Source organism: Biomphalaria glabrata, chromosome 1, assembly GCF_947242115.1.
Source record: "Biomphalaria glabrata chromosome 1, xgBioGlab47.1, whole genome shotgun sequence".
In the NCBI taxonomy this organism is placed as follows: Eukaryota; Metazoa; Mollusca; class Gastropoda; family Planorbidae; genus Biomphalaria; species Biomphalaria glabrata.
This window is the reverse complement of record NC_074711.1, coordinates 39,513,003-39,531,132: the sequence shown is the minus strand read 5'-3', so window position 1 is coordinate 39,531,132 and position 18,130 is coordinate 39,513,003. Positions and strand designations below refer to the sequence as shown.

General features: G+C 31.1%; 1 protein-coding gene across 5 annotated transcripts; it reads left to right on the top strand.

Annotated features, from left to right (window-relative positions):
- The first annotated feature begins 1,856 nt into the window (after positions 1–1,856).
- On the top strand, positions 1,857–16,756 carry LOC106071539 (SHC-transforming protein 1-like). Of its 5 annotated transcripts, none has more exons than XM_056036014.1 (13): positions 1,857–1,977; positions 6,615–6,777; positions 7,587–7,657; positions 7,843–7,903; positions 8,834–8,953; positions 9,054–9,107; positions 9,703–9,881; positions 10,002–10,152; positions 10,326–10,374; positions 10,933–11,034; positions 11,961–12,130; positions 13,691–13,822; positions 14,373–16,756. In XM_056036014.1, the coding sequence occupies exons 2-13, from the start codon at positions 6,628–6,630 to the stop codon at positions 14,508–14,510; spliced, it is 1,377 nt and encodes a 458-aa protein (XP_055891989.1). In that variant the 5' UTR covers positions 1,857–1,977; positions 6,615–6,627; the 3' UTR covers positions 14,511–16,756. The 5 variants fall into 5 exon arrangements, with proteins under 5 accessions (XP_055891989.1, XP_013087123.1, XP_055891970.1 ...); XM_013231669.2 differs by having other exon boundaries at positions 1,896–2,105; XM_056035995.1 differs by having other exon boundaries at positions 1,905–2,052.
- Positions 16,757–18,130: the final 1,374 nt, after the last annotated feature.

The window sequence follows — 18,130 nt, the reverse complement described above, 5'->3', positions numbered from 1 at the left end:
GCCGGCCCTGCAAAATAACTGCGTATGCTACGCCGTGGGTCGACTATAATTACACTTATAATAAGCTTAATAATACACTAAAGAACACTAAACTGAATTAGTGACGCCAACATTATATGCTAGGTAGGGCCTACATCAGTCTCATTAATAACACACTGTCACATAACACAGATTACACACGCACACTCCAATATATGAGCTTTCATACAAAGGAGAATGAGAATAACTCTATATGCAAACCAGCCAGGAAAAGACTTGGCGGAATTTAAGTCATTGGTTAACAAGCATGACTAGATGCATGACGCGTAGGACGTGGGTATAGGCCTAATCATCTTCTAATGAAAAAAAAAAACATTTTAAAAAATACTTTTTAAAAAAAGGTGTAGGCTAATTGTATTAATTACTTTGAATCAGTCAATATGTATAACTGGCCTAAACTTAGGCCTATAAATCTATAAGCGATATAAATATTTTTACCAATTGTTTTTTGTTTAGCTTTCTCTATGCGCTATGATCCTATCACTTGTATGGGCTAAAAAAATGTTCACTCGGGGCTCAAGATTCCTCAATGGAACTAATTCAACTTATGCCACCACATCCGTTAAGTACGATTTTTTTCCCTTGCTAAGGATCATCATTGGCCTCCTTCAGTCGTAGAACGACTATGGTTCATCTCAGAGCACACTTCCTCATGTGGCTGTGGAGCCCTATTTTGGAGAGACACTCCCGTCCACAGATAGCGCAAGTTAAGGTAAGTGAGATGAAAGCCTGTGCATTGTTTATGGTCGGCATACGTCTCAAATAGCCTCTGACAACCAGTCCAACTCCTGGCCTTCACGTGTGGCTAAGTTACTGAGCCTGGCGGATCCGTTACCACGGACAGGAGAAGGGGCAAAGGCGAGCAACTGGCGCCTAAACCAGTAAGCTTCGGGCAGGAGGGGCTCGTTAGCCTTGGTTGGCTACCCATCTAGGAGAAGGAAAACTGAATCCAAACCTCCGCTGCCCTGCGGCTATACCCAAACACGGGAAAGGCTTCGGGAGACAACCCTGAGGAAAAATCAGGAGCTGGTGACCCTTAGGCAGACTGTGGCACACCGTGCTAGATCCTGAGGCGCTACTGATAAAAAAAAACTGTATTGGATATTCCGTTCCTTTGGTCACATCAGCTGCGCGGAGAGTGGGGAACTGCTGTGTGGGCGACATCGTTCCGACCATAAACAATGCTAAGGATACCATACAAAATAATTGATTACCCATCAGTAATTAACTATAATTATAATTATTTATTATTATTATTTTTGTATTGATTCTTGTGTTGTCAGGTAGAAGAAATAATTGCGCAAAATTTTAGCAAAATCCGAGATTGGATGTGGGAGAAATAAGGTGCACAAACTTTTGACCAGACAGACAGTGAGTTGATGTAAACTTAGTAAAAACAAGTAGTCGTTATTTAGTAGGCCTACTTTCAAGCCTAAATATAGGCCTACTCTATGGATCTGTATAGTTTGGTAAATCGAGCTTACGAATAAGTCATGCAGATCCAAATAGGCCAGTTCTATTTAGATCTAGAAAGGCCTACATCTTCAAACATTTAAGCGAATTGAGTTTTATAAGACTCTTAAAGTGAAAGGTAGTTAAATGTACACCATGACGTTAAAGTAAAGTTTAAACAAAAAAGCGTGTCTAAACAATAGACTGATTTCAGTTATGTAAATATGGACTGCAGTAGACGTAATTTAATTTGCTCTCGTCAATGCAATTACTGATTTGGATCTTGATCTATTTGTTCAGTCTCGTTTATTTATTTGATCTTACTTCTTTTTATTTGCTCACTCGACATTGCAAGAGGGGAAGGGTTAAAGTTGAAAAGTTGTTGGTGACATAGATTATGTCCATCTGAATTGATTTTACTTAACAGTTTAAAAATAAAGATAAGACATTTCCTGGTTCAATCTCACCTGTTGATGCCTAATAATTGTTGTTTCTTTATTACTTTTGCATCCATAATCGTTGGAATTTTCCGATTGATTGATACGAGTTATTAACTGTTTAGTAATGTGTTAAAATCAAGATCTAGTAACCCTATATAATATATAATTAAATAGGTATTATATACTTAGTACTAATACTATATTATATACTATATTACTAGATAATCTATATAAATATAATAATAATTATATATATATAGATTAATATAGAGTCTAGATCTAGACTCTTAGTAGATGGTAACATCATTTAACATGATTCTAGATCTAGACTATAATATAATAAACTATAAATCTAACTAATCAAATCAATCTAAAATCTAATGTAGAGTTTATAAACTAGACTATAAGTAGTATAAGTAAGTATAACTATAAGTCATAAATGATAGTTGTCTATCTTACTAATTACTAATCTTATCTTATATAATACAGACGTTACTTCAAAAAAGAAGATGATTACGTCCTACGCGTCATGCATTTAGTCATGCATATTAACCAATGACTTAAATTCTGCCAAGTCACTGGTTTTCCTGGCTAGCTCAGGCAACCCATTCCATGCTCTAATAGCACTAGGGAAGAAGGAGTATTTGTACAAATTTGTCCTAGCATATGGGACGAGGAATGTGCCTTTATCTTTGTGTCTTTCAGAGTATTTTATTAAATTTTGTTTTTGTATTTGAAGATTATGGTTCAGTGTTTTATGTATGATTGCTACTTTACTTTTGAGCCTTCTGTCCTGAAGGCTTTCTAAATTTAGTGATTTTACTAAAGGTGTTACTCTAGTCAAATGTGAATATTCGTTTGTTATGAATCTCACTGCTCTATTTTGTGTCTGTTCCAGTTTCTTAATGTTTTCTTGAGTTGAGGGGTCCCAAACGGAGGATGCATATTCTATTATTGGCCTAACCAAGGTTAAATAACATTTTAGTTTTATGTTCTTATTTGATTTATAGAAATTTCTTTTAATAAATCCTAATGCTTTGTTTGATTTTTTTGTAGTTTCATCAATATGTGGATTCCATGATAGTTTTTCATTTATTATAACACCTAGGTATTTTGCGTTTTTAGTCTGTGTTACTGGTTTGCCATGAATAAGATAAGTGGAATTAATTTGTTTTAGTTTTTTTGTTACTCTTAACAACTGACATTTTTCTGGGTGGAAAGACATGCTCCAATTTGATTCCCATTTCTGTAATTCATCTAATTCTCTTTGTAAAATATCTGTGTCTTGTGTTGTTTTTATTGTTCTATATATTATGCAATCGTCTGCAAATAATCTGACTTTTATTCCTGAACTAATGCAATTTGGTAAATCATTTATGTAAATTAAAAATAGTAGTGGACCCAAGACTGTTCCTTGAGGTACACCTGAGTTTACTGTTATCGGTGTTGATTTAGAGCCATTTATTATTACAGTTTGTTCTCTCCCTATCAGAAAATCTTTAATCCACTGATGCAGTGGACAATTAATGCCGAAATATTTTAATTTTTTAAGCAAACTATGGTGGTGAACTTTGTCAAAAGCCTTAGAAAAATCTAGTAAGATAGCATCTATTTGTTCACTATTATCTAAACCTTTTGAAAAATCATCAATTAGTCCTATTAGTTGTGTTTCACATGATCTATATTTCCTAAAGCCATGTTGGTATGGTGTGAGGACACTATGTTTGTCTAAGTGGTTTATGATGTTGCTACATATTATGTGTTCTAGGATTTTACATGTGATGCTGGTAAGTGATACTGGTCTGTAGTTTCCCGGGTCAGATTTTTCTCCTTTTTTAAATAGGGGGGTGACATTAGCTTCTTTCCAGTCCTTTGGTACTCTGCCCTGGTTAAGTGAAGCCTGAAAGAGTATTTTGAACACTGGGGCTAGCTCATTGCTTAGTTCTTTGAGTAATCTAGCTGGAATACCATCAGGTCCAGAAGCTTTATTTGGTTTGGTGTTGGCTAATAGTTTTTGAATTCCATTTTCTTGTACTACTATATCTTCTATGTTGTTTACTTGGTTCAAATTCAGTAATTCGGTATGTCTTTGTCTCCTGGGGCTGAGAATGCTGATGCAAAGTATTTGTTTAGGATGTTTGCTTTAGTTTCATTATCATTATGTGTTATATTATGTTCATCTTTTAATGGCGCTATGCCTGTTGTTTCCATTTTCTTAGACTTAATGTATGACCATAGGTTTTTGTTGTTATCTTTAGATATTACATTGTTTATGTATTCACTCTGCAGCCGTCTGCTTACTTTTTGGGTTAAGTGTTAATTTTTATATACTTTTTGTAAACTCTATCATCTAGATCTAGTAAATAGTACTCAGTACTGAGATCTGTGTAGTGAGTGTAGTACTGTCAGCCTGTAGACTCAGAACTGTAGTAGTGTAGTGTATCATCAGATTATCGTCACCACCATACTGTATCAGTTTTTGTATTACTATATCATATGTATCTCACCCACAACTGGCGGTAATAATAAGACATTATTAGACATTATTGCTGTTATTCAACTGTTATTGATACTATTTTTTAGATCTAGATTATTCTAGATTATATTCTAATATCTAGATTCTAGAATAGATCTAGAATCTAGAAAGTTACAAGTAGAATCTTTCTTAGTGAATCTAGAAAAATTGAGTATTTATTAATTAAATAAATATATATATATGTGTAATGTTGTATGATGATCATGTAATTATTATTTAGTACTAGCTGGATATGACCCACAGCCTGCTGGCCTATTATTAATCTACTGGATTCGATTTAGATCCATGTCAAACATGGAGAATGTTCCCTTCACATTTGCCACGAAAATAAAAAAGTAGAGTGTGAAAATGAGTTTACCCGTTCTGCCGACTTTTCATATCAAATATAAAATACTGTGAAAACAGGTGTACCTGATTTGTTAAAAAGCTTTGTTCTTTAATAGAGATACATTAGGTACTTTTTGTCTATTTTTAGAGTCCTCCGATTGTGGGAGGAACATTAAACTTACACTACAGTCATCACAACCACCAGTTAGAGCTGGGTGGACTCAGGGGTGCCATAAAGAACCCAGGAGTGGTACTCTGTTTAGAAGCCAAGAGCTTAACCACTCAGTCACCGCGCCTCATAGGCTATAGATTTACTTCTATATAGATTATATCTATCAGACTATTGTAAATCTCTGTCGTAAAGTCTCTCTCACTCTCTCTTTATCTATCTTTATCTCTCTCTCTCTCTCTCTATATATATATATATATATATATATACACAGGGAGAGAGAGCGAGAGAGTAGACTAAGGTGATTAGATCTAGAATCTAGATCATACTAGATATATAAGCATAGGACTATACTATAGGCAGTATATATATAACTCCTTCTTCATAGTTGAAGATGAGCACAATTCTCATTTCCTATAAACTCAAAGATCGCAATGGAATCCAACCTTCGCTTTGAATAGTCAGATTTAACTAACTGTTAAGAACTAGATCAATCCCTAGTCTTTAAAACTACAGTGGTACCATAATTTGTTCCAGAAACTTGCTCAAGAATTGAATTGTTCGAACACAGAAGTTATTTTTCCCACAAGAAATAATTAATATGATTTATTGGGTTCTTATGACCAGATACAGTGCAAATCTATATCTTAAAATTAAACACACGCCATACAGATAAGCCAAGGTCTAAAACATTATTCTCTTTTCAGTTCAGTAGTCGTTGTTGCTGTCTTCCTCAGGTCCTTCTGTTCACAAATAACTTTATTTGGACTTTATGATTAAAGATGGCTTGCCACAGTGTTCAGAAAATCTGTTTGAGTTCAAAGACATTTTGGTCTAACACTGATAATAGTTTTAATACTGAGGTGCCACCCTGTGTTACAAATTTTATTGGGAGGTCCAGTAGTTAGTCAGTGTAATAGTGACTGAATTTCCAGCAATGAGAGTTACATAGATTTCTTGATCCAAGAATGGGTGTGGGTGAAATATTGTGTTCAATTTTCTAAGGGGACAAAACCCTACAAATTTAGCCATATCTGTGAAGACTGAAGGTTTAATTTCCCTTGATGGTATCAAACAAAATAATTAATTACCAGTAGTTAATTGACTACTTGTTTATTTTTATTGATTCATGTCTTGTCTATACCAATAAATAATTGTGCAAATTGATCAGAGAATGGATGTGGGACTTGCACAAACTTTTTACCAGACAGACAAGACAGGTTGAGTTGATATAAGCTTTGTAAAAATTAGATGACCTTTTCAATCTTTGGTAAAAATGTATTTTTAGAAGCTTGGCAAGCCTATGCAAAGACTTTTTCCTACTATTCAAACTTAAAGTTTGCTTAACTCTCTATAGTAATATTTTGCTAACCCATTTTTTAAAAAATTGGTCTTAGAAACTGCCATTCTAAGAGACTGAAAAGAAAGTGTAAAAGACAAATTAAATATTAAAAGTAAATATGTAGAGAAGTATTTTTTTTTTATTTTAGTAATATAAATTAAATTCAGATATTTAAGGTTTCCTTTTATTATCAGTGATTATTACTAATACTATACAGTATGTGGGTACATGCCTAAGTTTAAAGTGAAAAATACTGTAAACTAGTTTTAGTAGTATTACAATTGTTCAATTAGCTTTGCATATCTAAAGATAGTATCATGTGATGGACAAAGTGAAGAAAAAGAACAATAAAGGTGCAACTTCAAATTCTGAATGGTCACGAACAGGAAGCTTCATGAATAAGCCTGAAATGGGGTGGATCCACCCCGATGTACAGCTTTTACCAGATGCTGGTATTTGCTATGGAGTTAGAGTAAGCTATACTTTGTTGAAGATTCTTTTTCTCTGTTAAACAATGTTCATTTTTTTTAATGTAAAAAAAAATTATTAAAGAGCAAATTTTTCTGTAATGATGGTGGCATATAATTGAAGCATGTTTAGGAAGCAGATTAAAAGACTATATTATGCTGATCTTAGTAATCCTGTTCCTTAAGCTTGATGTGCTGATAATGTCTGAATAAAAATGCCATACTAAATATGAATATTAAACCAATATTTAGAAACCCCTTTTTAATGATTGTAAGGTCTGTGCATCCCATTTTGAATTAGAGATTAATAAATTAGTAGAGATTGTTGATGTGAGCTAGCTTGAATATGCTTGACTGAAACAATCCCCCCCTCCCCTGAACAAAAAAACACTAAATGAAATTTACTACTCAACACGAAAAACTAGATTAATACCATTAATGCAATATTTTTTTAATGTCAGTAATTTTAAAATAATTTTCTAAACCATGACAATTATGCAAAATAAATATAGTCTACAAACAAGCTTTTTATGAAATATTCTCCAAAACTTTTTTTTTTGGTCTAAATATGGATACCCGGTATTTACATTTTAAAAGTAACTTTATCCCATTTTGTTTGTTTAGATTACTTAGATTTTAAATTTAATATTCATATTGAAGTTACTTCATTAGATAGAAAATCAAAAGCTAACATAAATTTTGTATTTCATTTTACTAACTTGCTGATTTACAAACTTGATGATCTGTGGATATGAAAGTTTAAGAAATCTTACCTTTAAAAAAAAAAATTAAAATGTATCTTTCTTCCCTACAGTATGTTGGTTGTTTAGAAATCAAAGAGTCTATGAAAAGTTTAGACTTTGAAACAAGAACAACTATTGCACGGTAAGGTTTAGTTCAGATGAGCATCCTTAAAATATATTTATTACCAGTATTTAAAATAAAAACATCTCACTTAAAATGATAAAACAAAATTTGTGTTTGTCATTCAAAATATTGTTAATTAAATATAAAAAAATTTATGTTATGAAATATTTTTAAAAGTCTCATGTTCTGTAATTTTGCTTCAGAGAGTCAATCAATAGGGTAGCTGAAGCAGCTGGGTTAAAAACTGTATCAAAAAGAAAAAAGGTTGGTACGCTACAAAACTGTAAATACATTTTAAATACTTGTTATGTTTAAGTCGGTGACCTGACTAAATAGTGCAAACAAAATAGACTAGAACAAATATTTTAAATTTTTATTGTATCATTATTTTCCCATCATTTTGCAGTAAACACTTCAGAGATTGTAAAATAAGAATATGCAAACACAATAGAATAAGCAAAAATGAATAATTTCAATATATATCATATTTATTTATATTCCAAAAATGCACTTCAAAAACATGCATACTTCCATACTTGTCAGATCTACAAAAAAGGACTTTCACAAAGTCATATTGTATGCAATGTTACATAGAAACTCCATCAGTGACACGTCTGGTAACTGGGAATACTTTGCTTACTGCTTTTTCTTACCTTCTCAAAATCTAACATCACAGTTCTTAGTTCCAACAGTTTCCTGCAGAATTGAACTAACTCTGCTTCCTGTTTAGATGGCAGTAGTGCATATAACAGAGGTACAGCACAGTGATCAATGAGTGCATGTACTGTGAAAACCTGTATTAATTACTTAGGCACAGCCTGAACCAGTGTAGATAAAGAAAGGAGAGGCCTCAACAAAAAAAAAAACCTGTACAGGAACTCACTTACTAAAATCCTGTACTTATTTTACATATTATAAATCTTCACTATTTTGTCTTGCACTATTTTGTCTGGTAACCGTTTTAGACATGATAGTTCATTGTCAACCTTTCTTATTTATTAACTTATTTATAAGAAATCATGGTAGCAAAAAACCCCCAATAAAACAACCTTTTAATTCAAACTATTATATAATTGCATAAGTTTATAGATATACTAAAAACCTAGAGATCCTTATATTTTGCTTAAAATATCCTTATTTGTAAATTCAGTGGCATTTATTAGACATTAATTTTTGCCTTGCTGTTCATTTTAGATTGACCGTAGATTGGCAAAAATGATGGGAGACTCACCCCACATGCAGTATTCTGGATCCAATGTGAACCTTACCATTACTACAGACAGTATAAATCTTATGGTGATGGAGTCTGGAGAGGTAAGATGGAAAAATAAAATCATGATAAATGAACTCTATTAAAGTGTTAGATTGTGGTTTATAGATTTTGTTTAGCAGCCAAGTATGTTTTCTATTTCAGATTATTGCTGATCATCCATTGCATGTTGTATCCTTTGCATCAGGTGGTGATGTGGTAAGTAGAAAACTAAAAGCTTAAGTTTTTGTTTCTACATATTGTGGTTGGATTTTTTTAATTCATCAGATATAACAGACAAGTGTAGTTCCAAATTCTGTACCATTTAGTAACTAAAAATCCACAAAAACTAGGGTGAACAACATTCATTCTTTCTTGTCTCTTTCTCTAACCTCATGACTCTGTACAATCACATTTCTACCAGCATTCACAGTGTGCTGTACTGTGCTCAGGAAATGTACATCTGGGGTGCATTTTAAGAAGCAATGAGAATCAAAATAATACAGTAAAGTATTGACAAGTAACAATACTTATTGTATTACAAGTTAGCCTCATATTAAAAACATTCTGAATATGTCAAAATATCCTTTATGGAAAATTTAATGTTTTCAATTTAAGCTGATTCAGTATAGCTGATATTCTGTATTTTTTATATTAAATTTTATTTTTAAAAAAGTATCTTATTCAATTTGTTACGTAAAAAAATCTATGAGTTTATAATTGTCCAGTAATGTTTTAATAATGTGACACAAACACAAGCTTCATTAAAGTGATGACTGTGTAATTTTTAACATTGATCTTATGTTTCTTTTAGGACACATTAGATTTTGTGTCGTATGTAGCCAAAGATCCACAGTATAGTAGAGCCTGTCATGTTTTAGAGTGTGGTGGCGGCTTGGCTGAAGATGTTGTTACCACAATAGGACAGGCTTTTGAATTACGCTTTAAACAGTACTTAAAGAAACAACCTAAAGCTGTGCAACTGCCAGACAGGTACCTGAATGATTAGATTGCAGTATCTAAAGAAAACACATCATATTTATTTTAAGGCATTGGGATATCAGGTAAATTTTAAAAATATTAGACACTTAAATTTTTACTTGACATCTCTAGAAGAGAAAATCCTGACTTTGAAGGTGAAAAATGGGGCAACCGGGATGACTATTATAATGATAACCCTGATGCCACTCCTCCAATAGCCCCAGATGAAGCGTCTGGTCTAGTCTCAGTGCCTCCTCGACCTGAATATAGCTTGCCTAATAATGTAAGTCAAAATCTTATTATGTTTACATTAGTCAGAATGTAAAAGGTACCTAAATAGAAATTCGTATATGCTGTATTGATGAAGTATTTTAAATACTTAAAAATATTTTGATTTTATGAATATCATTTTGATCTTTTGATTGTAGAAATATGTTTTAATTATTTTGATTTTAGAAGCCATTAAAAGAAGAGAAGGCTGAAAATTCTACTTTTGATGATGGCTGTAAGTTAAACGAAATTTTAGTGTTTTTTTTTATATTCTGTTAAATTTTAATTTTGAATTTCAGTTTCATTTTACATCTTTTCTATAGAGCCCTTAATATGTTTTACAATAGATTTATCAAGACTAAGTAGTATAGTTCCCTTTTAGACCTTGTGGTGTATAGGGCAGATGATGTATAGGTCATCTGTTTCTTGGCCCATGGTTAAGGAGGGTGTCATGTGGCCAGCACAACAACCAACCGCCTTTACTTTTCCCCAACTAATGTTGGGTACCCATTAGAACTGGATGGTAGAGATTTACAAAGATCCCGAAATTAAAAATCCCAGTCTTCACCAGGATTTGAATCTGGGACCACAGGTTCAAAAGCTAAGCCCTTTACTGTTCAGCCACTACACATCCACTAAGTTGTATACATTTATATTATACATTTATTTCTGCTAAAAATGATTATTTTTTTATAGTAGAACCTTTTTGCTAAACATAATCCAAAATTTTACCATCTAATTTTAAAATGTGATTGTTCAAAATGTTACATTCATAGTATTATTTTCTTTACAGTGGATGCAATAGATTCGTTTGATCCAATTCTAGCTGTATCTTATGATAATAATTCGGAATCTAGTCAAAAAGAAGAAAGAACAATAGATGCTTTTGATATGGGTAAGAATAGTCATTGAATAACTGTGAATCTTGTCTAAACTAATTTGAATATAAAAAGTTTTACTTGTAAATAAAGCATAAAAAAATAACTTCCAAGATGAAGATGTGTTTTTAAAAACAAATGTAGATGCATTTGTTTTGTACACCGGTATCTATATGAATATGTATCAAACAACTTAGTTGTTTATTTCTTAATACATTTTTTTTACTAAAATGAAATGGTAACATTGTTTGCTTTTGTATATAAATAATATTAAATGTTTCTTGAGTAGGTTCATATAAAAGATTTTCCTTTAAAACTCTGATTTTAGCATTGTAACTAATATCTAATGAACTCTGAAAGGCCTATAAGAGAAAGGTTTTCAGACTTTTTGTAAAAAAAAAAATAGGCTATGGCTTCAGGATAAAGACTACAAATGTATTGGGATGTGCTAATTATAAAATAATAGCCCTACAATTTCTTCAGAATGCAACACACATAAACAACAGAATCATGCTGTTAGGATACTACAGGAATAAGAAATATTGTTTAATTTAAGAAATGTAAAGATGAGGGCCCTATATCAGTCATTAGCACATTAGTATAAAGAATTGTGTTCTTTTGTTTGTCTATTAATAATGGCACTATTACTCCATGACCTTCACTAAAATTTCTCTTTTTGTGTTTTTTTTCCATATGTGTATTTTAAATATCATCTTTTCATTATTTTTATTTCTTAATGATTTTGCCCAGATCCTACTGCTATGACCTAATTAAATGTGAAATTTTATAACTTATTATTTAATTATGTGTTTTTCATGAATCTTTTTACAAATCTAAAGCTTATTGAATCTACTTAATAATACCTGTGTAATAGAACTGATCTACCATACCATACTGTGAGCTAGCTTCACATTTTTCACATCTGTTATCATCTTTTTTTCAGAACCATTTAGTGTTGAACTGCCACCTGCTCCAAACATACCAGATACACCAACACTAAAAAAACAGGAAAATTCACAAACTGAAAAAGATTTACGTGAAAGTAAGCCAGTGAATGTGGCACTTGAACCAGTATTTGAAGAATGGTATCATAAGGACATTAGTCGTAAACAGGTAAAGATGAGTAAAAAAATGTTTATCATTGGTAAATAATTATTAATTAAATAATTATTGCTTTCAATATAAATTTCTGACAAAATTGTACACCAAAGTGAACTAGATAAGACAATCCTCTTTTATATATCTTAAATTACTCTTACTTGCAGTGAAAAATAGTCTACCTTATAAAGTATGTTTAATTAGGTTAATAATTATTCACCTAACCAACCAACATCTTGATTGAATTATAAGTGTACTTTAACAATTACTAATTTAATGCTGTTTTTTTATTATCTACATAACATTACTTTTGCATGAATCATGTACAATAAATTATATATATATATATATATATATATATATATATATATATATATATATATATATATATATATATATATATATATAGTACTTAAATTTTTGGAAATAGTAATAATAAGATACAAGTGAAATAATCCCAGCAAATAATTAAGAAACTATTTTAATGGATTTAATTGTGATTAAAATCTGTCATTGGTCAAACACTTAGCTGACTCATTAAATTGTACATCAGTGCGATTTGGATACACCTGAAAAAAACAAGGGGATTCTGTGGATATTTAGTTTTGGGCTGAAAAAAGCTCTAATTTTAATGAAGGGATATTAGAGAAGCCTTAATAAAAAAAATATGTTGCACACAGTCTGTGTTTTTGCTTTTTCACATTTTGCCTCGGTTAATATAAAATATTTGAGGCCCAACATTTTAACACATATTATTAATATGATGCATGTTTGGGGTGTGGATTACAAATTTATAACTCTAGATTAGTGAACCAATGTCAAAGCATATCTAAGGATTTGTGAATTAGTATTTCAGTTGACATATCCACTTTAGAAAAATTTGAAAATTTTAATATCATAAAATTGAATCATATAATAGAAAAAACAATTTGCTTCAAGGATAAAGACACATTAAAAATCAGTTTTTAAATAATAACTCCATAGAGATAGCATTAAAATGAAGCACAGTAAACGAATGAACTCTTAATTTTCAGATAGCGTTCAAATGAAGCACAATATTGTTTTTTGTTCACATCTCTGAATACTAAAAATTATCTGGATTATTCTTACAGCAAACTCTAATTTTATTTTGAGGTCCCTTGAGCTGTTATGAGCTATTTTTTCTCTATTCAAACCTTTCAGTGATTTTGAAAATTAATGGCTACTTTGGCATGTTTAATTATTTGTAAATAATAAATGTGTACCAGTATACATTTTTTAGGCAACGCTCAGACTAAAGTAGAAGCACTAGTGGCACATCCAGACTTTAAACTGCTTCATTAAGCATAGACACATATGTTATGCCTATATTTAGTATAAATTGATGAGCTGATTACACATCAGTAACACAGTTATTATTCTGAAGTTACAATACTAACAATAATCAAGTAAATAAAAAAAAAAAAATTATATATCTACTTTTAATGCAACCAGGTGGTATTGATAGTGTAAAAGTTATCCCAAAACTGTTAGAGCATTGTTGTTTTTTTTTGTGTAATGAAAAAAAAATCTATTCTTTGTGGAATCTTTAATTAGGCAGAAACATTGCTGGAGTTTGATGGAGATTTTCTGGTACGAAAGAGCTCTAGTGGTGTTGGCCAGTATGTTCTGAGTGGTAAGCAGGCTGGAGCACCAAGGCATTTGTTGCTGGTTGATCCAGAAGGAATAGTAAGCTATCTTTTGTTTTAAAAATTCATAATGGCTCACAAAGTGGGTAAAGTTGATTTCTGGTAGTAACAAAATAAGGCACATTATAATGTTTAATAACTTGATTATATTATAATATTAAATAAATTTCAAAATTAAATGTTTGTTCTAAAGATTATATTATACTAAATAAATTTCAAAATTAAATGTTCGTTCCAAATAAATTATATTTTTTAATGTTTAGTCAGATATTAAATAATGAACTAATTACTTTTATTTTTTAATCCAAATTTTCTAAAAAACAACCTGATGTTAAAGCTGAATAATAATGTTAAATTCTTTTTACATACCTGTTCCGGGTAATCAAAATTTCATATTATTTGTCAACTCATTTAGGAAACTATAAAATTTTATACTGCTACATATACTTCTATACTTCTGTGGCCATTATCATATTTGTACAATGGTTTTTTGTTTTGGTCCATGTGAAATTGAATGATTATATCCTTTTTTTTTTAAAAAAAGTATTTATTCTTTTTACTCAGCATTTTTTTAAAATCTTGTTTGTCAGGTAAGAACAAGAGATTTCATATTTGACAGTGTGAGCCATCTCATCAATTATCACAGACAAAACAGTCTTCCCATTGTTACACAGGGTAGTGAGCTACAACTGATACGACCTGTAAAAGCTTATATTTCTTCCATTTGAAAGGGTCTCTTTCTCAAGCATTAAAATTATCACACACCCACACAGATTAAACCCAATTCATTTCCATGAACAAGTATTAATAGTCAAAGTATTATGACCTTTTGTTTATGATTAATGAAAAAAAAAAAATCCTTTAATTGGTTATCTATAATTAAAAAGTTTTGCCATATAATAGTAAAACTAAAGAGGCTTTTAGGCAGTACTTTATTTGATATATAAAGTCTATTCATTTTCAGCAAAGTGTGTCTTTGTGCTGTTCATCACACCATAGGGGATGAAACAAAACTCTTGTTTCACCATTAGACCTTTAACCCTTAAAGGAAAATTGTATTACAACAATTATATTTTAACAGAATGTTGTAAAATGTTTGTTGTTTTGTAAAATGTTTTACATATTTCGGATGTTCCTTCAGAGTTGAAGATAGTTTACTTATAGTCCAAACCTCCCGCAGGATGACGGGGGATGGGAGCGGGCAGGGTTTGAACCCTCAACCGGCGATAAATCCGAACGACAGTCCAGCGCGCAAACCGCACGGCCAGGCAGCCATCCTTGTTCAATGGAAAACATATTAGTTAAAAATTAAATGCTAGTTTACATAAAAACAGTTCATTGTCAAATTTAGAAAATGTTTAATTTTGTTAGCCTTTGATAAAACTATACATACCGGGACTTTTAAGTCAGAAAAAAACTTCTGTTTTTCTTATCTCTTGTAAATGTTTCAATGTAAAAAAACAATTGTATGAACTATTATTAACTACTTTGCTTGAGTATGGAATAAAATAATGTATATATTTATTATCTTTAAATAATTGCCATAAGTTTCTATTACAAAGAAAGGTGTCAAACAATCATTCAGCATGGATTTGGATTCTTTTTATGAGCACAGTATTTTAGCCTATCAACCCATTTAAAAAAACTGGCCACTACCGGTACTAATTACATTTTATGTACCAGAACAACAGCAGTTTTATCCTTTTTTTTTTCTTGAAACGTTAATTTCTTTTGGTTTCTTTATTTATGAATTGTTTTAAATTTAATATTGTATAATACACTCTCTAATTTATAAATAATTTTTAACAAATATTTTGCAATTGAATTTTGTAGCATAATTTTTTCACTCCCATCTTTAAAATAAAAATGTTTCAGTTATATTGAGTATTAATACTTTGACATCAGGCTGTTTCTAAACGAAACAGCTGCAGATTTCTTACAAATGCCGCTTGATACACATTTGAGCCCAAAAGAAAATCTACTACCCAGGACAGACATAAACGTCAAAAAAAGAGAACCTAAATCGACCACCAGCAGACAATAGTTATTTCTGCACTGGCTGCTGCAAAATATGTAGATTACAGCTAGGACTGCATAGCCACTGGAAATATTGCACTCTTCCTTAGTCTTTGGAATCGAAGACAAGCTTTATTATTTTGAAATGGCTCTTTCCCAGGAAAACTGGCTTCATCTGCTGCTCATATTGTAATTATTTACAACTTTTGAGCTTATAATAATTTAACTTGGTTCATTTTTTAACCAAGTAACACTCATTGCAAATGTACTCAATATTATAAAAAAAATTGTGTAGCCTGCTGGCTTAGTAATAAAACAATATTTTATCCATTTCGTTAAACTATGCTGTACAATTCTTTTTGCTTACTTATTACTTTCTGGTAAAATATGGTACAAGGTAATTAAACTAGTTAAACAAGTAGTTGAGAGCTCATGTCATGTGTGAAAACTACTTAAAGACAGATTGTTCTGTCTGCATACCTTGTAATTCTTTGGTTCATAAATTTTATTTTTATTGTACATATACTCGTCTCATTCATTGTATTTATAGATTTTTTTCTATATATTTGAGCACTTCACCTTTTGTAATTAAGTGTCATTTTGAATAATTTTGAATGTACAGATTATTTGTTTGTGTAGATTACATTGAATCATTTTAGAGGATTTTTCTCTGAAGTATTATTAAAAGCATTAAAATCTTTTTTTTACTAAGTTTTTTTTTTTCTTCTAGCTAAAAAAGTTAAGTTCTCTTTAAAGACCTTGCCATCTATGGGGCAGATTTTTCTTCTAGTTAAGTGTTAAATATAAATTTTCAATTATTTTTTTTTATATAATTATTAAATACCCAGTACTAGAAATGAATAATGATTGTACTAATACATAATTCTTTGTCTATGTTTAAGAAAATTTTTTCACATGCTGGCTAAGTTGTGATTAAATTTTGAACTATCAAAAAGGATGATTTGATTTTGCTTTTATTTGTATAGCATATCTTTTCTTGCTTAGCATGCTTAGTATGATCTAGTCTTTTATGGATGTGTTGTTGAGAGGGGCTAATTAGGAGAAGGTTTCCATACAGCACTCAGTAAATACTTCACCTTAAGTAGAATTTCATTTCCAAATTGATGGTCTGCATTAGGATTGGAACCTTTTAAGTCATTCCACTCAGCTACACATCCCACAACTTCAAACATTTTTTTGTGTCCCAGCTAATCTTATACTATGAAGAGTAATGTTACCCTTTCAGACCATGCAGTCTATAGGGCAGATGTTGAAAAGGTCATCCTGTGGCCAGCACAATGACCAACCGCCTATACTTTTCCCCAACTAATGTCAGGTATCCATCAGAGCTGGATTCAGAGGCACCCCAAAGATCCTGAAATTAAAAATCCCAGTCTTCACCAGAATTTGAACTCTAGACCACTAGTTCAGAAGCCAAGCAATTTACCACTCAGCCACCGCACCTCCTATGCTATGAATATAGATGTAGATTTATTTTCAAGTTTAGATCAAGATCTATGACCAAGCTCACCTGTTAGAGATGTGGATCCATGTCATAATTAGTTTCTTTTTTAACAAAAAACAACAAATATTGTTCAATCTTTTTAATGAAATTTGGAGTGAGTACACCGTAGACATTTGGTGTCTAGTATGTTAGAAAGCCCAACTGCCACCTTATCAGGCCTTAACTTGCTGGTTTTATCTTAATAGATCAAATGAACATTCTTAAATGTGGTCAGCAAAACCTAGTGCTAGATAAATATGTTTACCAGCTAATCAAAAGAAAGAAGCTTTACTTATTTATGTGAAAGTTTTCTTTTAATTAACTTTATATTTAAAATGAAATATTTCAAAGAATTTTTTTAAAAAATCCACCCAGCCCCAATACATGTATTATAGGTTTAATTATATAGCAGAGTATGTTAACTAAATTTGCCTCAATAAATGAATTCATTTTTAAAAATTAGATCTAGCCAATAAGCACTGCATATTGGCAGAAATCAATTTTAAAAATGTATTTATTTGAATCAGCCGTACCAAATACTAAAGTACCAAAATAAATCTATTTTACAATTGAACCTAGTTAATTGGACCAGCCAGTTATTAGTACTAAAATGGTTGCACCTCAGTGTGGTTTGATTAACAGGATTTGACTGTTTTTATATTATATTTTAAATAACACATGACAATGCTTGGGCTAAAACCTTTCGCATATTTAGGTTTAGCCACAAGGCAACAGAGATTTAGAGTCATGTCTTAGGCTAGAACAAAGACTATACAGAGAACTGCCTGATCTGGAAACCACTGTATGAATTAAGTTACAAAAAAATTA